This window comes from Salmo salar, chromosome ssa13 (genome assembly GCF_905237065.1).
Source record: "Salmo salar chromosome ssa13, Ssal_v3.1, whole genome shotgun sequence".
In the NCBI taxonomy this organism is placed as follows: domain Eukaryota; kingdom Metazoa; phylum Chordata; class Actinopteri; order Salmoniformes; family Salmonidae; genus Salmo; species Salmo salar.
Genome location: NC_059454.1, coordinates 72,066,343 through 72,088,470, shown reverse-complemented (window position 1 = coordinate 72,088,470; position 22,128 = coordinate 72,066,343). Strand labels below are relative to the sequence as shown.

The 22,128-nt window shown below is 41.5% G+C and overlaps 1 protein-coding gene across 14 annotated transcripts in view; it reads right to left on the bottom strand.

Moving 5' to 3' along the window:
• ncam1a (neural cell adhesion molecule 1a) overlaps window positions 1–22,128 on the bottom strand; it is a 320,103-nt gene that overhangs the window by 76,581 nt on the left and 221,394 nt on the right. For all 14 annotated transcript variants that reach the window (XM_045693503.1, XM_045693509.1, XM_045693504.1 and 11 more), the window contains exons 2-8: window positions 14,253–14,327; window positions 13,088–13,297; window positions 10,889–11,032; window positions 9,345–9,482; window positions 8,853–8,970; window positions 7,327–7,487; window positions 7,034–7,176 (exon numbers count right to left, since the gene is read on the bottom strand). In XM_045693503.1, the coding sequence (XP_045549459.1) occupies window positions 7,034–7,176; window positions 7,327–7,487; window positions 8,853–8,970; window positions 9,345–9,482; window positions 10,889–11,032; window positions 13,088–13,297; window positions 14,253–14,327 (989 nt within the window). The remainder of the gene's footprint in view (window positions 1–7,033; window positions 7,177–7,326; window positions 7,488–8,852; window positions 8,971–9,344; window positions 9,483–10,888; window positions 11,033–13,087; window positions 13,298–14,252; window positions 14,328–22,128) is intronic.

The window sequence follows — 22,128 nt, the reverse complement described above, 5'->3', positions numbered from 1 at the left end:
GTACGGCAACTGCACCGTCCACAACCACAAGGTTCTCCAGAGGGTGGTGATGTACAACGCATCACCGGGGGAAAACTACCTGCCCTCCAGGACACCGACAGCACCCGATGTCACAGGAAGGCCAAAAAGATCATTAAGGACAACAACCACCCGAGCCACTGCCTGTTCACCCCGCTACCATCCAGAAGGCGAGGTCAGGACAGGAGCATCAAAGCCGAGACCAAGAGACTGAAAAACAGCTTCCATAAACAAGCCAACACTAAAACAGAGGCTGCTGCCTACATAGACTCAAATTATTGGCCACTTTAATAAATGATTCACTAGTCACTTTAAATACTGCCACTTTAATAATGTTTACATATCTTACATTACTCATCTAATATGTATATACTGTATTTTATACCATCTACTGTATCTTGCCTATGCCGCTCAGCCATCGCTCATTAATATAGTTATATGTACATATTCTTATTCCATTCCTTTACATTTGTGTTTATGAGGTAGTTGTTGTGGAATTGTTAAATTACTTGCTGATATTACTGCATTGTCGGAAATAGAAGCACAAGCATTTCGCTACACTCGCATTAACATCTGCGAACTGCAGTTGAAGTCAGAAGTTTACATATACATTAGGTTGGAGTAATTAAAACTCATTTTTAAACCACTCCACAAATTTCTTGTTAACAAACTATAGTTTTGGCAAGTCAGTTAGGACATCTACTTTGTGCATGACAAGTAATCTTTCCAACAATTGTTTACAGACACTCTATCACAATTCCAGTGGGTCAGAAGTTCACATACACTAAGTTGACTGTGCCTTTAAACAGCTTGGAAAATTCCAGAAAATTATGTGATAGCTGTAGAAGCTTCTGATTGGCTAATTGACATAATTTGGGTCAATTGGCGCTGTACCTGAGGCCCACCTTCAAACTCAGTGCCTCTTTGTTTGACATAATGGGAAAAGATATCAGCCAAACCTCAGATAAAAATGTAGACCTCCACAAGTCTGGTTCATCCTTGGGAGCATTTTCCGAATGCCTGAAGGTACCACGTTGATCTGTATAAACAATAATACGCAAGTATAAACACCAGGGACCACACAGCCGACATACCGCTCAGGAAGGAGCTGAACGTACTTTCGTGTGAAAAGTGCAACTCAATCCCAGAACAACAGCAAAGGACCTTGTGAAGATGCTGGAGGAAACAGGTACAAAAGTATCTATATCCACAGTAAAACGAGTCCTATATCGACATAACCTGAAAGGCTGTTCAGCAAGGAAGAAGCCACTGCTCTAAAACCGCCATAAAAAAAGCACATGGGGACAAAGATCGTACTTTTTGGAGAAATGTCCTCTGGTCGGATGAAATAAAAATAGGAACTGTTTGGCCATAATGACCATCGTTATGTTTGGAGGAAAAAGGGGGAGGCTTGCAAGCCGAAGAACACCATCCCAACCGTGAAGCACGGGTGTGGCAGCATCATGTTGTGGGGGTACTTTTCTGCAGGAGGGACCGGTCCACTTCACAAAATAGATGGCATCATGAGGCAGGAAAATTATGTGGATATATTGAAGCAACATCTCAAGACATCAATCAAGAAGTTAAAGCTTCGTTGCAAATGGGTCTTCCAAATGGACAATGACCCCAAGCATACTTCCAAAGTTGTGGCAAAATGGCTTAAGGACAACAAAGTCAAGGTATTGGAGTGGCCATCACAAAGCCCTGACCTCAATCTTACAGAAAATGTGTGGGTAGAACTGAAAGCGCGTGTGCGAGCAAGGAGGCCTACAAACCTGACTCCGTTACACCAGCTCTGTCAGGAGGAATGGGCCAAAATTCACCCAACTTATTGTGGGAAGCTTGTTGAAGGCTAACTGAAATGTTTGACCCAAGTTAAACAATTTAAAGGCAATGCTACCAAATACTAATTGAGTGTATATAAACTTCTGACCTACTGGGAATGTGATGAAAGAAATAAAATAAATAAATCATTCTCTCTACTATTATTCTGACATTTCACATTCTTAAAATAAAGTGGTGATCCTAACTGACCTAAGACAGGGAATTTTTACTAGGATTAAATGACAGGAATTGTGAAAACTGAGTTTAAATGTATTTGGCTAAGGTGTATGTAAACTTCTGACTTCAACTGTATGTGCATGTGACCAAAAACATTTTATTTTATTTGATATCTAAGGAACTCTCAAGGTTTTGCTCGGCTGAGTTAGAGTATATCATGATAAGCTGTAGACCACACTATCTACCTAGAGAGTTTCCTCTATATTCTTCGTAGCGGTCCATTTACCACCACAAACCGATGCAGACACTAAGACCGCACTCAATGAGCTATATACGGCCATAAGCAAACAGGAAAACGCTCATCCAGAGGCGGCGCTCCTAGTGGCCCGGGACTTTAACCTCTTGGGGCTAGGTGGGACGCTAGCGTGCCACCTGTGGTGCACTCCATCAACAGCAGGTGCATTTCAAGAGCGGCAAATTTGAATCCAAATAAATGTCAAAATTCAAATTTTTCAAAAATACAACTATGTTACACCATTTGAAAGATAAACATCTCCTTAATCTAACCACGTTTTACGATTTCAAAAAGGTTTTACGGCGAAAGCATAAATTTAGAGTATGTTAGGACAGTACATTTACAAGAGTTGTGTGTAATGTTTTGTCAAGTCAAAGACAGGGTCACCAAAACCATAAAACCAGCTAAAATGATACACTAACCTTTTACAATCTCCATCAGATGACACTCCTAGGACATTATGTTAGACAATGCATGCATTTTTAGTTCTATCAAGTTCATATTTATATACAAAAACAGCGTTTTACTATGGCATTGATGTTGAGGAAATCGTTTCCCTCCAATAACCGGCAGTCAAGTCAGCGTCACAAATTAAATAATTAAAATTAGAAAACATTGGTAAAATATTATATTGTCATTTAAAGAATTATAGATTTACATCTTTTGAACGCAATCAACTTGCCAGATTTAAAAATAACCTTACTGGGAAATCACACTTTGCAATAATCTGAGCACTGTGCCCAGAAAAATACGCGTTGCGATACAGACTAGACGTCATGTTGGGGAGATCTAAAATCGAAAATACTATGTAAATAATCCATTACCTTTGATTCTCTTCATCAGATGTCACTTCCAGGTATCACAGGTCCATAACGAATGTAGTTTTGTTCAAAAAAGCTCATCATTTATGTCCAAAAATCTCCGTCTCGTTAGCACATGATGTAAGCCAGCCGGACTTCTCGTCATGAACGAGGGGAAAAAATATATTTCCGTTCGTTCAAACATGTCAAACGTTGTATAGCATAAATCATTAGGGCCTTTTTTAACCAGAACATGAATAATATTCAAGGTGGACGAATGCATAGCCTTTTATAACGTATTGGAACGAGGGTACCCAACATGAAGTAGCGCGCCAGGTGTCTAATGGGACATCACCGTTCCATGGCTCTTGTTCGGTCAGATCTCCCTCCAGAAGACTCAAAACACTTTGTAAAGGCTGGTGACATCTAGTGGAAGCAATAGGAAGTGCCAAAATATTCCTAAACCCCTGTGTTTTTCAATGGGATAGGTTTAAAGTCAATACAACACATCAGGTATCCACTTCCTGTCAGAAAATGTCTCAGGGTTTTGCCTGCCAAATGAGTTCTGTTATACTCACAGACACCATTCAAACAGTTTTGGAAACTTTAGAGTGTTTTCTATCCATATATAATAAGTATATGCATATTCTAGTTACTGGGTAGGATTAGTAACCAGATTAAATCGGGTACATTTTTTTTATCCAGACGTGCAAATGCTGCCCCCTAGACCCAACAGGTTAATGCAGGGAAACTTAAATCAGTTTTATCTAATTTCTACCAGGAGGTTAAATGTGCAACCAGAGGGGGGGGAGGGGGAACTCTACACCACCTTTACTTCATACAAGGAGACACGTACAAAGCTCTCCCTCACCCTCCATTTGGCAAATTTGACCATAATGCTATCCTCCCGTTTCCTGCTTACAAGCAAAAATTAAAGCAGGAAGCACCAGTGACTCGGTCAATAAAAAAGTGGTCAGATGAAGCAGATGCTAAGCTACAGGACTGTTTTGCTAGCACAGACTGGAAAATGTTCTAGGGTTTTTCCGGTGACATTGAGGAGTACACCAAAGTTACTGGCTTCATCAATAAGTGCATCGATGATGTCGTCCCCACAGTGACTGTACATACATACCCCAACCAGAAGCCATGGATTACAGGCAACATCCGCACTGCGATAAAAGGGTAGAGCTGCGTCTTTCAAGGAGCGGGACACTAACCCGGAAGCTTATAAGAAATGCCCTCTGACGAACCATCACAGGTAAAGCGTCAAATCAGGACTAAGATCGAATCGTACTACACCGGCTCCGATGCGCATCGGATGTGGCAGGGCTTGCAAACTATTACAGACGACAAAGGGAAGCACAGCCGAGAGCTGCCCAGTGACTCGAGCCTACCAGACGAGCTAAATTACTTCTATGCTCGCTTTGAGATAAGTAACACTGAAACATGCATGAGAATATCAGCTGTTCCGGACGACTGTGTGATCACGCTCTCCGCAGCCGATGTGAGTAAGAACTTTAAACAGGTCAACATTCACAAGGCCGCAGGGCCAGATGGATTACCAGGACGTGTACTCCGAGCATGCGCTGACCAACTGGCAAGTGTCTTCACTGACATTTTCAACCTCTCCCTGTCTGAGTCTATAATACCAACATGTTTCAAGCAGACCACCATAGCTACTGTGCCAAAGAACACTAAGGTAACCTGCCTAAATGACTACCGACCCATGGCACTCATGTCAGTAAATATGCAATGCTTTGAAAGGCTGGTCATGGTTCACATCAACACCATTATCCCAGAAACCATAGACCCACTCGAATTTGCATACTGCCTCAACAGATCATGCAATCTCTATTGCACTTCACACCTGGACAAAAGGAACACCGATGTGAGAATGCTATTCATTGACTACAGCTCAGGATTCAACATCATAGAGCCCTCAAACCGCATCACTAAGCTAAGGATCCTGGGACTAAATACCTCCCTCTGCAACTGGATCCTGGACTTCCTGACGGCCGCCCCCAGGTGGTAAGGGTCGGTAACAACACATCCGCCACACTGATTGTCAGGGATGCGATCAGTCCCCTCCTGTACTTCCTGTTCACTCATGACTGTACAGCCAGGCACGACTCCATCACCAACATTAAGTTTGCCGATGACACAACAGTGGTAGGCCTGATCACTGAAAATCCCGAGACAGCCAATAGGGAGGAGGTCAGAGACCTGACCGTGTGGTGCAAGGACAACAACCTCTCCCTCAACGTGATCAAGACAAAGGAGATGATTGTGGACTACAGGAAAAAGGAGGACCGAGCACGACGCCATTCTCATCGACGGGGCTGTAGTGGAGCAGGTTGAGAGCTTCAAGTTCTTTGGTGTCCACATCACTAACAACTAACAAGGTCTAAGCACACTAAGACAGTCTAGAAGAGGGCACGACAAAACCTATTCACCCTCAGGACGCTGAAAAGATTTGGCATGGGTCCTCAGATCATCAAAAGGTTCAACAGCTGCACTATCAAGAGCATCCTGACGGGTTGCAACACTGCTTGGTATGGCAACTGTTCAGCCTCCAACCACAAGGCACTACAGAGGGTAGTGCGTACGGCCCAGCCATCCAGGACCTCTATACCAGGTGGTGTCAGAGGAAGGCCCTAAAAATTGTCAAAGACTCCAGCCACCCTAGTCATAGACTTCTCTGCTACTTCACGGCAAGCGGTACCAGAATGCCAAGTCTAGGTCCAAGAGGCTTCTAAACACCCCCCCCCATTTTACACTGCTGCTACTCTGTTATTATCTATGCATAGTCACTTTAATAACTCTACCTACATGTACATACTACCTCAATTGCCTCGACTGGCCGCACCTGTACCCCCTGTATATGACATTGCTATTTTACTGCTCTTTAATTACTTTTTTTAGTGGTATTTTTTTAACTGCATTGTTGGTTAAGGACTTGTAAGCACTTCACTGTAAGGTCTACACTTGTTGTATTTGGCGCAAGTGACATAACATTTGGTTTGATGACTGAATATTGAGAGCTGTTAGCAGTTGTCGATGGATATTGCTTGACTGTGTTTGGATGAGAAAACATGACATGATGGAATTACTAATTACCTTAAATATGCTGAGATGCAGCTGCACCTGGGTTTCAGCGATTACTGCTGCATTTCTTTCATTGTTTGAGTATACAATGACTAATAAAGGGATATGACAGCATTCCGGTGCAACGTCAGATAGGACTATTCCCTGAAACATGTGCCTCGAAATGAACACTGGTTCAGACGTGGTGGTTTAAGGGCTTTCAAGGGACAAATCAAAAGCTTGGTTTTCAATCCCAAAATGTGAACTGCACCACAAGAGGTGGGGGAGTGCAATCTATGAGTGCAATCTATGCATTCACAGTGACTATGCAAACAGCAAAGTCAAACTACCGAACCCTGATAAGATCAGAAGTTAAGGGGGTGAAAAAGTTACAGGAATTCAAGCAGATGACCGGATTTGTATCTGTTCGATTATATCTGATTTTTTCCCCCAATCAAATCTGGGTGGATATACTGTACAGTATATAGTCACAACAACCCAACATATATTGAGTTTCATTACCTGACCATTTGAATATCATACCTGGTAATTCTTGTTTAGAGGCTCCTGTAGAAGGAGAAACCAATGCATGAAACCATCAGGACAGATTAGTACATGTCCAGTGGCTTTTACTGTTGAACTTGCTCAATTGAATTTTGAACAGGTTTGGTATAATGCCATGAATGAAATAGAGCTGTGCTTGCTTTTTAGGTTTCCTATCAATATTCAGAACAGTGATGGATCGGTCAGGCGTTGGCACTCTGAGTGACATACCCTGTCCACCACAGCTCGGGCCCCTGGTTGCAAGCCTCCCCTGGTCCCTAGACACCAGTACCTGCTCTCCCTCTGTGAAGATCCTGCGGCCAAAGCTCCAGGTGATGGTGGGGGTGGGGTCTCCTGAGGCCTCGCAGGTCAGGGTGATTTGCTCCTCCAGCTCTGATGCAGTCTGGTTGACCAGGTAGGTGATCTTAGGTTGCACTAGAGAAGGTAAATACAATAAATTGATGGATGACAATGGAATACATTGCTTGTATGCACATTGCTATAGTAAAACCAATAAAACCAATTCTAAAGCCCAAAAACACAACGTTCTTTTACCACAGTTAATGGTAATTATTTAGCTCTTACCGAACACATTCAAGCTGACTTCCTCCTCTTTCTCCCCGGCCTTGTTCCGGGCGATGCATGTGTAATCTCCTTCATCCACTTTCTTGACATCCTTTATTATCAGCTCCGAGCCGTCGTTGTTCAGGCCGTACTTATCGTCCGATTCAAGGACAATGTTGTTACTGAGGGGGTAAAGGCAGAAATACAGAGTTCACGTCACTGATGTCTGTCTCCACAACAAGAAGGTAAAAATAGTCGTCTTCACTCTGAGAGTATGATCTTTTTGGGGGCCGTATCTCAGTAGAGCAGCTGGTAAACAAAAGGCCTGGGTCAGAACCATAATGTCACGTTGGCATGAAGAGATTCGGGAGACAGGCGCAGGGAACGCGTAATAGTTTTTTTGTATTATACCCCAAATTACGGCGTGCCGTGTAAAGGCGCGGGGACGTAGTCCAAACGAACACGTAACAAAAACACAGGGTTGAAACCCAAAGAAAAGAGCGAGGAGTACCTTGAATAAATAACACACGCGTACGATGATTAACACACGGGACGAGACCCGTAATCATCTGCGCAATCCACAAAGGCAAGAAAGCCAAAACACACAGCACAGGTACTCACACGCACCAACGGACATGGGAACAATAATCGACAGCACCATGGTGAACAAAGGGCACATCTATACAAATACAATCACTGGGAACAGGGGCCAGGTGTGCACAAGGAAAGTTCCAGAGGGATCCGTGATACATAAAACCAATGTCTTTAGAGCTACTGACCAGACATCCAGGACAGAAATCAAAAAGCTTTTTTCTTTGTTTCTCTGGCTCTGCTTTGTTACCATAGCTGCATCATGGCTGTTTTACAAAGGCACTACATCCATAGGATGGTGATACACTGTATGATGTCAAGTTGAGGAATTTCTTCGGCACTCTTGACCGAGCACTCTCTTTGAACCATGACATGTCTGAGCCTCCCTTGAACTCTAAATCAGATGTGCACACACTGGGTTTGGACTGCGGTCCCACATCTGTATGCTTCTAAGAGCTTCAATCCTGAAGCAGCCTCTAAGGGATACCAAATGACAGGCCTGTCAACGGCCAGGAAATAAATAAAAAATCTTAGGAGTTTCTGCCCCCCTACCCCCTCCCTTCACCCTACCTCGCTTGTCTCCTTCCTTCTCTGGCGAGGCCTAGCCCTAATCGGATGCATCTCCCCATCCTCCTATCCTTCTCATTCGTTTACACTCCAAGAGGAGCTAGAGAAGCAGTGTTTGAATTATTCTCATACTATACTAGAGGGCCCATTTGTGTCAACAGCTACGCTGAGGATATAGCAAACAAATGAGCTTTGGTTATCTTCAAGGTACTACATAAATATAATTCAATACTGTTGACCATCCTCTTATCATGAGAATGCTAAACAAAAAGATTAGAAAAAAGTTTAAATAAACAACCCTTATTCACATCACAATCACCTCCTCAACCAGTCACAACAAGCCAGTTTGTTTATGCTCATTAAAAGACAAGGTGGTCGGTGTGACGTACCGGGCCCAGGTGACTGTGGGTTCAGGGAAGCCGTCAGCGTCACAGGCCAGCATCACAGACTGGTTGACGTCCGCCGTGGCATTCACCTCCGACTGCCTGGTGCGGATGCTAGGGAGCACTGAAACACAGACAGACATGGATACAAGCATTAATCAAAGATACAGAGGTCATACGTGAGTAGGAAATAAATTATACTAAGATGATACTAAGATAAGACATTGTAAGGGTGTTATATGCTTCTAAAAAGTCTTAATGTATAATCAGATCATGACTCACTATGCTGGTTGACTAAGTATGATAGGAGAAAATAAATGTTACTGTAGGCTTGATACAGGCTTATTTTCTCTGTCATAATTCTGTAATGGTGTTCATAACAGCACAGTATTGCATATATAACTACACTATATTCTAATTGTGCTCGGATGCAAATCCCACAGCGAGAGCATAGGCGGTGAAAGAGGGGTAGGGTGAGAGGGAGGATGTGGTACTCACCGTTGACGATGACCTTGATGATCTTCAGGTCAATCTCTCCCCTGGTCATTACACGAGCCTCACAGGTGTACGCCCCTTCATCTGTTTTCTTGATGCCTCGGATCTGGAGGTGGTTGCTGGTCAGGATCTTAAATCGAACTATGAAAAACCGCAAGAGAAGGAAACAGAGGAGGGTCATTTATCCTTAACAGTGGGTGTTGTAGGTTTAAGACAAGGCAACATGGTAAAAGCACACATACAGTGCGACTTCAGTTACAGAGGAATGCTGTATTTCCCCCCCCTCCCAGCAGCAATATAGGTAACAATGTAAAAATAGAGCATGAGTTATTTCTGGTGGCTGGAACTAGGGAACATAAGGAGGGGTGGAGAGAACATACCTTTTTTAAATAGGACTATATGATAGGGTACATAACTCACCATCAGAAATAGATTGATCTGTATGTAATATTAGTGGCATAAATTCATCAAAAGAAAGCTCTACCATCCATCAACTGGAATAATGTTTATGTTCAATGTTTATTTAGAAAAATTAAATGCCATACTATTCACTGTGATATTTCTTTACATTGCTCCACAGAGCATTGCCGTGACATGGTGCCTCTAACAGCATTGTACACGTGAATACGTGGCTTATTCTATATCCTTTATATCCATACTGTAGTAAATGTGATAAAACATGGTAATGTAAACATACAGATGCTGAAACTACTACTAGTTCTTGAATTGCGTCATCAAAGCTCTACTATGTAAATATTCTATGAACCCTCTAAGTTCAAACATCTGGCAGCCAGCGTATAAATATTGTATGGCAACTGTGTTCTGTTAACCCTCTTCTGAAGCGGTGCCAGATGTAGATCTGGTTTACTGAATGTGTATTTGGGCAAAAGCTTTGAATTCATTAACCAGACTTTTTAAATAGCTCTCTGAGCTGTGAAACACATATTAGCATGAAAAAGACTTGTAATTTGAGCTGTAAACACATGCAGCTTTGATAAGGAAAAGGTTAACTGGAGCAATGTGGAAAATGGTATTTACATAAGCAGTATGTGTTTCAATCTGGGCTACAATTAGTGGTTTTCCAGTGAAAAACACAACCCGTCCAGGGTCCAAGAAAACGCCACACACCAGAGCACTGCGGTCACCCTTTGCTTCCCAGTGGTTGCAAAAGGGCGGGGTCCTCTAAGGTTAAAATAGTGCAATATGGAGAGAAACAAAATCCTTCAGGCAGCATCCCACTCGACTTGACTAAATCCTCTAAATATGAACCCTTCAAATTCTTTCACAACCGACAACAACCATTCCTCCTGATCAAGAAATATCCTGTTTCCTGTTCTCTCTTCATCCATTATGTCAGAACACTTGAATTACCAAAAGGCAGGGCTGTGCACTTAGGGAGGGAGCGAGTGAGTGGGGGGATGAATGAAAAAAAGTTGGCAGATAGATGAAAGCAAATAAAAAAATAAAAAATGTTAAAGGGGGGAACCGCATGACTCTGGCAGTAGGCAACCCACACATTGGCACGTCGAACTGTGCACAAGCCTTACCGTCTTTTGCAACCTGGATCTTTGAGCCTTTGTGCTTCCAGATGATGTCAGCGGGAGGCGAGCTGACGACGTCACAGATGATGTCAGCGTCATCCCCTTCATTGAACTCCTGTGGGGAAGGGGCGTTCTTGAAGGTTATCTTTTCTGTAGGGGAGAAGAATAGAAGTCCACCGTCAACTGGATTTCCTGAACCAGTCAACAAACTTAATTAACCAACATGTTCTATGGCAAGCACTTTCTTTGTTACCCAGTCTATGGATTTGAAAGAGTGCTAACTGTAGTGGCATTCCATCTGTTCAAAAATAATATACTTCATACTATACAGTTAGTATAGTTGTATATGCTGGTTCCCTAAGCGAAGATACATTGTTAGATACCATTAGAATGATACTAGGGCAAAGATACAATCAACAATACCGTAGATTATTTTTCCAAGACCTGCTCACCACTCCAAGTCAGTCTCAGGTAATCCCAACAATAAATTATCAGCATACTGCAGACCTGCAACAGGTAACCCTCATTGACTCTTGTTTTAACTCACGTCCTCGCTCGACGCATAGGCCCAATGGTTCAGTTATAGACAATCTTGTACCTATACCAATTCAAACCAATCCTATGGCATTTTCAAATAAGGGGCTACCTACTGATCATGCAAGAAGTTTGATTTCAAAGGAGGAATCAATCCAATGTGGACATTCTGGTAATTTCTGAAACTTGCTGATGTGTCTGTCTGGTTATAATGTTTCCAGATTAGACCGAATTGGCAGAGGTGGGGGTGTTGTCATATTTACAAAGGACAATTTTTATGTTTCTGTATCTCTTGCTACCTCTGTCCCTAAGCGTTTTGATTGGCTCGCTCTTAATGTGGGCCTTGGTCATGATAACCAGCAGACACTAGTAGGAGTGTATTACCCTCCCTCTGCTCCCTCATGTGCTCTTAACCAATTAATCTGAAATTTAAGAATGGTAATCTGAACTATTCTTTATGGGCAATTTTAATATTGATTAGAAGACACCAGGGTCAGATACGCTGAAATATATTTACTCTGAGCTAAGCCTGTCTCAGCTGATAACTGAGCCTACATGGCCAAATCCTAAAGAAATTGGACAGTGCGGTTAGATTAACAATAATTTAAGCTTTCTGCCCATGTAAGACATGTCTATGTCCTGGAAAGTTTGCTGTAACTGATGTGTTAATCACATTAGTGCACGTTAGCTCAGTCGTCCCAGTATAGGGACACCGATCCCTTACGGGTTTTAAGAAACTAAGATTTAAAGTGGGCTTTTTTTACAGAAACAGATCTAGTCTCTCTCTAGTCAGTAGGAAGCAGATGGTGCAGTCAACCTTTGTCTGTTCTTAATTATGGTGATACTATTTATCAAAGTACACTTGCCTCTACTCTTAAATTCCTGGATGATGTTTTTCATAGCGGCCTTCGTTTTTAATCACAGGAGACAGTTTTATTACTCATCACTGTATTCTTTCCCAAAATGTTGTGCTGAACCTCTTTGAAGTCACATAGATGACATCATTATGCTCTGTTTGTTTACAATGCCCTGCTCCACAAGCTTCTGACTTACCTAAATTCACTGTTAAGATTTAAGATGACAAGTTATCAAACCCGTTCACAAGGTTGGTTAACTCTGGACACCCCTTTGGCGTTCACAGAATTAAAAGTAAGTCATCCTTTAGATTTCTTGATCCACATGTTTTGAATGATCTCCAAAATACATTTTGAATACATGCTTTAGGTGTCCCTAGGGCAGTTCAGGCAGAGGACAGAGGATTTTTATAATGAAGAATGTGTTTGTTTTAGTTGAATGTGTTTTCTGTATATTGTGTATATTTATCTTTGTCTGTGTAATATGTGTTGTGCTTTATTATAATTTGTTTCATATTGTATTTGATTGTTGATGCATTTTATGCAATTGCATATGCAGGGCTCCCTCACAAAAGAGAGACACTGGTCTCAATGGTGACTCCCTGATTAAATAAAGGTAAATAAATAATGTGGGAGGCCAATTGAAGTAAACAAATATGAACAGAATATGCAGACAATTTTAAATTACATTCTTCAAAATTACATTGTGCATTCCACAAATATGTACAGATAATACAGTGAGAGGATTTCATTTGGTGGTAATCCGCTAAAGTACAAGAATAGGACCTTGTTTCAAGCAGTTTGATAGGGAACTTACGGAAGATTTTAACGTTGACGGTGCCCTGAGACTCCTTGTCTCCATTTTTGGCAACACACTTGTAGATGCCGGCATTGTCCACGTTGGCGTTATAGATCGTGAGAGTGGACGAGGACTCGTCGTTGCGGTTCACGAGGATGTCCTGTCTGTTTGGTAGGAGCTTCTCGCCGTTCGGGGCATACCAATCAATGTCCTTTACATCTCCGACAACTGAGGGAAAAATAGAGGCAGGGTGGACGTGTGAGTAGAGTGCGAATGCACCGTTTATGTGTCTACAGCAGTTAATATGATTGACAACAGAGATAAATGTGCTGCCTTGCGAGATGATGTTTGAGGTATGCATTATAGCTTTTTTAAGGTTAACAGGTTTCTCTACTTAGCAAAATAACATCCATCCTAATGCTGTTTAAGTCACCTCTGCAAGATGAAAATCTGTCATGAACATAAGATGAAACCTAAAAAGTATATAACGTAGGCATAATGTCACAACATCTCACTCTTAACCAAGATGTGAATATCCTGACAAACTAGACCGAATAAACATTGTTTTGGTACAAATGGATTAATACTAGGCCAGCATTCCCTAGGGCTACCTGCTTCAAGGACTCCATGCATTTGATATTACATATTTGCTCAGATGATATCCTACGTAAAAATTAAAAAATAAATTACAAATGAAAACTTGAGAAGTTCTATCGCATTCTCCACCATTGATGTTTTGAAAGGGCAAAGCAAAGTCACGTTTTCTGGATTCTTTCACTCCCTCCTCATTCATAATGGAATAAAGAAGTGTTGAGAAAAACAGTATTTTGCGGACTATTTACTGCAAAAGAAGTACACAGCTGGCTACATTTATTTTCATTCAAAGGAAACATCATTAAAAGTGAGATGGTTTCCTCTTTCTTCCATGACATATTGAGCCTCTCCTCTGTCTTTGCTATTCCACAACAGGACGCTGACCTGCAGCAGACTGCCAGTAGTGTGTGTGTGGGGGGGTGGGGGGTGTAACAACCACAGTTGCAGGTTAGCATCCTGGGAAGCCCATGCTACTGCATCCATGAGAACTGCTGTAGCACCTGCACCTTATTTGGAATCCTCTGTCCAAATACAGTAGCTAAGTGGGGGTTTGCTGTTGTGGAGGCGATGGTATCTGTACCACACCTACCTTCGCAGAGGAAGAATTTTGACTCCCCCATACTGATCTCTCCTTGCATCGGGGTGATCTCCACCTGCAGGGAGGCTGGAAGAGAAAAACACAGAGAGCAGGTCTCAGAACAGTTCAAGTACACATTTGTTTAAACAGAGCAGGTCCTAGAGCAGTTGTGCCCAAGGGGAGAACGACTATGACAGGATGACACAGGGGCAAAGCACAGTGAGGCAAGGCAAGACACACTTTAATGCATCAACAACTTGACTGAACATCTGCTGCTGATCAACCTGAGATGAGCCGTTTCCCACCCTTCACTTGTCCATACGATGCTGCATTTATGCCGTTAATTGGATTTTGTTGACAAACAAGCATTTTATTATTTGCAGCGTCATTTTAGTAGAAGCACAGTCACTAAAACAAACTCGAGCAGACAAAGTCAGAGTTGGTATGCCAAGACAACAAATGGAAACACATAAACCCACATTGTAGGCTTATAGGCCACAGTAGCATGTCTTTTTGGACCTCTATATGTGCAAATTGTCAGAGACTTGGCAAGGTCCCAGCATTGCTAGTGCGCATGTGATGTTGGGCTGTGTAAACCGGATATACTCTAGACGGCCAAAGAATCGGCGTATGCAAATGTGAGTAGATTTAGTTGAAAACAACGGGCGGACATCTTGGACGCAGTCTCCAGTTCTTTTATACCTCAGTGGCAATTACTCAGGGGTCCGGTGACTTGATGATGTTTCATATTTTATTCATTATTTAGCCTTTTAACTAGGCAAGTCAGTTAAGAACAAAATCTCATTTACAATGACGGTTTACCAAAAGGCCTCCTGCGGGGCCTGGGATTAAAAATAAATTAAATAAAAATATCGGACAACACACACACATCATGACGAGACAACACAACACTACATAAAGAGAGACCTAAGACAACAACATAGCATGGCAGCAACACATGATAACACAGCATGGTAGCAACACAACATGACAACATCATGGTAGCAACACAAAATGGCAGCGGTACAAACTTTATTGGGCACAGACAACAGTACAGAGGGCAAGAAGCTAGAGACAACAATACATTACACAACTGTCAGTAAAAGTGTCCATGATTGAGTCTTTGAATGAAGAGATTGAGATAAAACTGTCCCGTTTGAGTGTTTGTTCCAGTCGCTAGCTGCAGCGAACTGAAAAGACGAGCGACCCAAGGATGTATGTGCTTTGGGGACCTTTAACAGAATGTGACTGGCAGAACTGGTGTTGTATGTGAAGGATTTCGGCTGCAGTAGATATCTCAGATAGGTGGGAGTGAGGCCTAAGAGGGTTTTATAAATAAGCATCAACCAGCGGGTCTTGCGACAGGTACACAGAGATGACCAGTTTACAGAGGAGTATAGAGTGCAGTGATGTGTCCTATAAGGAGCTTTGGTGGCAAATCTGATGGCCGAATGGTAAAGAACATCAAGCCGCTCGAGAGCACCCTTACCTGCCGATCTAAAATGGCACCTAAAGCCTTGATTTTCACTCAAGACTAATGAAAGCCACCTAACCGAGGTATCCCAGTGTTCTCTCTTTTTCCATTTTTCAGAGACTGCATGCTCAGGAAGTGTAATTCCATAAATCATAGCATATTAGCTTCCTGAGATGCTGCCTAATACATTTCATATTTTTGCATCAGGTAAAGCAGGTGACACAGATGAGATTTAGAATGTACCGGAGAGAAGCAGCTGGTGTTTGTTCTCTTCTGCTTTGCTGGATAAATTAAAGAGGAATCAACTCCCAACTTGGTGAGAGACAAGAGCGATATACTCCACATTTTCATACCTTAAAGATTTACATAATCTTAACCCTAGGTGTGCCAGGACGACTGCAGAGGACTCTTTCTTCAAAATTTCTCTGATGTGACATGGCCTATTTTGGAACTTTTCTCTGTGCCTCAAGAGTGAAGCACAGAGTGCAAAGCCGATACAACATTGAATCCTAATATAAACTTGACATAAGATTTACCATGACTAGGCTGACACTATTCATACATTGTCTCTCTACCAACCCTGATAGATGTCAGGTTGAACCCAGGTGATACTCAGCTCAGCTGCATTCAACTGACCTGATTCTGGGCTGGTACCTCAAACTGGCTGTGCAGCAACCACCAACGCATAAGAGCTAATGCTAAAGCTAACAACACATAGTCGACTAGGAGGGACACAGCGGTGGCCGTCTGTGCTGTGCTTTTTAAACCCTCCCTCACAGTATGGCAGACTGACAGCGCTGTTAAACTTCAGCTAAAATAACAGGGGAGAAGAGACATTAAAGGTGCAATTTGCAGAAATGGCTCTGCCATTTCATGGTTGCTAAAATTAGAAGAGTTCACCTAATTTCAGTTTATGTGACAAAATAAGCAATGTAGTGTAGAAAATCATTGTACCATCTAACCCGCAGTGAAATATATTTTCAATAACAAAAAAATATTGTATTTTCAGGTGTTTTAAGCTGGTGTACAGAACCAAAAGTAAAAGATGCAAAAATGCAACTTAAGAATGGAAGCATAGAACAGATCTACTGCTTCTCAGACTTGCTTTCAATGAGAAGGACAGATCTATAACTGACATTTCTATGTGAATTTGGTCAGGTCGTCCAAAAGTTACATATTGCAGCTTTAATCTAATTTCAAATTGACCTTGAGTTATTGAACCTTGTTTAATGGAAATGAGGAAGGCTTATAACATGTTTAAATCATAAGCTTTTAGTTAAATTGGTTGGGCAAGTTTTATAGGCAGTCTCAGGTGTGCTCTTTTCCCCCGATACAGATATCTTCAGGGGGCTTCCTTAACATTTACAGCAGTCCAATAAACTGCCTTATTGTATCTGCACCCTGCTCCAGCAATCAGCTTTTACCACACTTGTACAGCCCATGCCTGTGTGCATATTGTGTTAGGAGTTTTTTCCTAGGCCGTCATCGTTCAGAAATGCAGATCCAGGATAAAACGCTAGAATTATCGCTTCATTAAATTATGGGCAGAATTGCTTGGTGTACAGGGACTTTGCTCTGGGCCCTATGTGCCAGAACATTTAGGCAGAAACAGGAGCAGCAGCAGCAGTAGAGGCTGAAGTGTTTAAAATGTGTTTTGTAATTAAGCTTATCGATATCCCGCTCCATTATGTTTTGTGTGCTTATTTGTTTGCTATGTGCTTTCAGCAAGGACACAGCAGCTCAATTTTTGCTGTGTCGACGGTTGGTAGTGTACGTGGGTCAGAAACTTTACCCTGTTACCGCATTATCACTCTGGAGTTTCAAGCTTCAGCCTCAATTTAAAGAGTTTGAAATCCAAAACACTAAAAATAGCGTTTTTACCCACTTGGCCTGAAATACATTTGTTTTCAGAATTGGGGTCTGTGGTGAGGTTTCTCCTATGCCCTACTTGGTAAGAGAGGAAATAGAAGCTGTTATTTTTGTTCTTGTGTGGTACCTCAGACCAGGCACAGTGAACATGCTTTAGACAGCTCAAATTTCACTGCCTCTGAGGATGGCTCCATCTTACAAAGCACTGATCATGTTTATGGCAGAATCCAGGATTTTTCTGCAAATATATATTTTTAGGGCTTTCTCAATAAATCTGCTGGGTGGTTTTAGTTTGCATTTCAGTAAGTCTTTCGAAGCAATATTATTTTTCGTCAGTGTCATTGCCTGGTTGTCTGGAATTGAAATCGTAGGCAAGAAACATATGAAGTGTATGAAGCCTATATAAATATCAACAAATATTTTTCCTCCTGTAAGGAAGGAGAGACTATGAATAACTTGTAAATAAGAGACCCGATACCATAATGTGTGAAAAAAAAAATCCTGTATGAGGAACATTAGTTTGAACGTGAATTAGGTGTTGATTTAGGCCTCTTAAATCTACCCCCAAACCAATAAAATCTCATTAAGAAATCCCCAAAAAGTATCCTGTGTTCAGGCCCATGTAAGCCACTATAAAAATGTCCAGTAAAGGGCTGAACCCATTTAGTCGACTGGTCAATTGTTTGGTCGATAGGCTGTTGGTCGACCAAGATTTATTTAGTCGAGCAGTAGCAAAAAAATATCAATCTATCATGGTGTACAAGACACCTGTCTGAGTGGACTGATCCATTGAGGAGGCCGTGAGGATGGCACAGTCCATCAGTCTATGACATGTTCTACTGAAATTGTATGGTTAAATTACATAAGAACAATGGTGCAACACTTATATATATTATTTAATAACAAATGTGCATTCTCCACGTTGGATACTGGTCGCTGTCCGCGGTTCAGAAACACATCAGTGCGCTGTTGAATTGGCACCTTTTCCTAGACCATGGTGCTATATGCATAATAGCAATGTTAACCAGCATATTAGTGTTGAGAACACTGCGGTGGAGGCAGCAGCAGTTGAGAAAACAGCCCTCGCCTTATTGTCTAAGAAAAGTGAGGAGAGAGGAAACCCCAACTTAATTAGGTCTATAATCAATAATAACGCTCCTTTTTCTTTATCTCCTTATTGTTATTATTACTATTGCTATGATCATAAGTAACGTCATTATCATTAGTAGGCTTAGTATAGCAGCCTTGTATAACCACTATTGAGCTGTAGGCATAAGAATACATCCTGTTTAGCCTTATAGGCTACTGTATCTATCAATCAATCAATCAATCATTCATTCATTCATGTCATCACACAGCATACGAGTCATTAATGATTTAAAATACAATCAAGCATTTTAGTTTTAAAATAAAGCGAGCCTTGAATAAATAGCTTAGTCTTTGCTATAATAAAGGCTTAACAAAAAAACTTTACAACAGACTCTGGTACGGTTAAAGTATTGTTGTTTACATTGCTCCAAACGATCTGGAAAATGATATTGTAATCTATACAGCACCTGTTTGACTCACATCCACGCAGCTCTTGCTCTTTACATTCTTTTTCTTGATCTCCAGTATTTTTCACAACTACTTAAATTTATTCCACACATCTGACTTTCCCTTTGCCCCCTGAGCAACCAGAAAATATTCCCCCATTTTGAGATTGTTTGTCACGTCCTCTGCACCTACAGTTGAAGTCGGAAGTTTACATACACCTCAGCCAAACGCATTTAAACTCAGTTTTCACAATTCCTGTCATTTAATCCTAGTAAAAATTCCCTGTCTTATGTCAGTTAGGATCCCCACTTTATTTTAAGAATGTGAAATGTCAGAATAATAGTAGAGAGAATGATTTATTTGAGCTTTTATTTCTTTCATCACATTCCCAGTGGGTCAGAAGTTTACATACACTCAATTAGTATTTGGTAGCATTGCCTTTAAATTGTTTAACTTGGGTAAAACATTTCAGGTAGCCTTCCACAAGCTTACCCACAATAAGTTGGGTGAATTTTGGCCCATTCCTCCTGACAGAGCTGGTGTAACGGAGTCAGGTTTGTAGGCCTCCTTGTTCGCACACGCTTTTTCAGTTCTACCCTCAAATTTTCTGTAAGATTGAGGTCAGGGCTTTGTGATGTCCACTCCAATACCTTGACTTTGTTTTCCTTAAGCCATTTTTCTACAAATTTGGAAGTATGCTTGGGGTCATTGTCCATTTGGAAGACCCATTTGCAACCAAGCTTTAACTTCCTGACTGATGTCTTGAGATGTTGCTTCAATATATATCCACATAATTGTCCTGCCTCATGATGCCATTTATTTTGTGAAGTGCGCCAGTCCCTCCTGCAGCAAAGCACCTCCACAACATGATGCTGCCACCCCCGTGCTTCACGGTTGGGATGGTGTTCTTCGGCTTGCAAGCCTCCCCCTTTGTTCCTCCAAAGATAACGATGGCCATTATGGCCAAACAGTTCTATTTTTGTTTCATCAGACTAGAGGACATTTCTCCAAAAAGTACGATCTTTGTCCCCATGTGCAGTTGCAAACTGTAGTCGGGCTTTTTTATGGCGGTTTTGGAGCAGTGGCTTCTTCCTTACTGAGCAGCCTTTCAGGTTATGTCGATATAGAACTCGTTTTACTGTGGATATAGATACTTTTGTACCTGTTTCCTCCAGCATCTTCACAAGGTCCTTTGCTGTTGTTCTGGGATTGATTTGCACCTTTCGCACCAAAGTACGTTAATCTCTAGGAGACAGAACGCGTCTCCTTCCTGAGCGGTATGACGGCTGAGTGGTCCCATGGTGTTTATACTTGCGTACTATTGTACAGATGAACGTGGTACCTTCAGGCATTTGGAAATTGCTCCCAAGGATGAACCAGACTTGTGGAGGTCTACAATTTTTTTTCTGGTGTCTTGGCTGATTTCTTTTGGTTTTCCCATGATGTCAAGCAAAGAGGCACTGAGTTTGAAGGTAGGCCTTGAAATACATCGACAGGTACACCTCCAATTGACTCAAATTATGTCAATTATCCTGTCAGAAGCTTCTAAAGCCATGACATCCTTTTCTGGAATTTTCCACGCTGTTTAAAGGCACAGTGAACTTCTGACCCACTGGAATTGTCATACAGTGAATTATAAGTGACATAATCTGGCTGTAAACAATTGTTGGGAAAATAACTTGTGTCATGCACAAAGTAGATGTCCTAACCAAATTGCCAAAACTATAGTTTGTTAACAAGAAATTTGTGGAGTGGTGGAAACACAAGTTTTAATGACTCCAACCTAAGTGTATGTAAACCTCCGACTTCAACTGTATTTTGCTGTCATGTGTTAGTGTTAAAAGTTTGTTATAGCCAATTTATTGATGTGATTATGATCTGCTATAGGTCAAGCCCTATTGGTAACGTGCATGCGATGCATACACGTTTCACGTAAACAGAGCAATGATTGAGGCATTAGGGAATGTTTATCATAAACAATGGATTTCGGAAACATAACTTTTCAGTCAGAAATGGCTGTAATTATGTTGCAGCTTCAGCAACACAGACAGAGCGATAAACACTTTGATATTCTGTGGTGTTTGCTGTAGCATGGAGGAGAGCGAAACAACGGGTGCTAGTCACACAGTCACTCCTGGTCTTTTTTTAAATTTAACACAGTGCAGCAAGTCCGGCCCGCCACAATCAAATCAATTGCTGGTCGGACTCCCTCTAGTCATTTGAGTGTCTTAGTTATTTAATCAAACAGTGTGCTTGAGGCATCAGACAATCTCAGTGAATGTAGTTGATTTGATTAAAACACATAGGGTGTGTCAATATATGGAAAAATACATGTTTAAAAATGTAGACCAATGAATTGGTCTAAAGAACCGACGACTCTTGATCGACGAAGATTTTTTTTTGTCCTAGTCCAGTAATTCATTACAAAGTAAGAAGCCTGAAGGGCATTTTGGAAACCTGTCAGGTAACACTTTATTTGACACCTAGTGCCATAACACTTTATGACACGTTCATAACCATGTCAATGTCAACAGATGACAACTTGTCATAACCGGTCATAATATGATCATAACACTGTCATGACTCATATATTTACACCTGATATGCATTATTTTATGGCTGTTATGACACCTGCATAAGTGTGTCAAAACCCACATTTATTCAAATGTGTTTTTTCCCCTGACAAACTTTAGTTTGAACGTTTGTTTCTTAAATCCTTTGTTGTTGTAATGAATTCTCTAAAGTAATGTTTTTACACATTATGACACTGTCAAGAAGCATTATGGCCATCCTGTGTCACTTTACTCGGACTAAGAAAATACACTTTATGACACTCAAGAAGCATTATCACCATCAGAATCATATAAGCCCGATAGGCCTATCACGTACATGCACTTATGTCAGATATCTGTCAAAAAGAGGGTGTCTTGTACTCCTAAAATCTGCTCCTGCATTCATCTCAGTCATCAGCAACAGAGCATTTGGGGTTGGTGCATGTTTGACATCAAT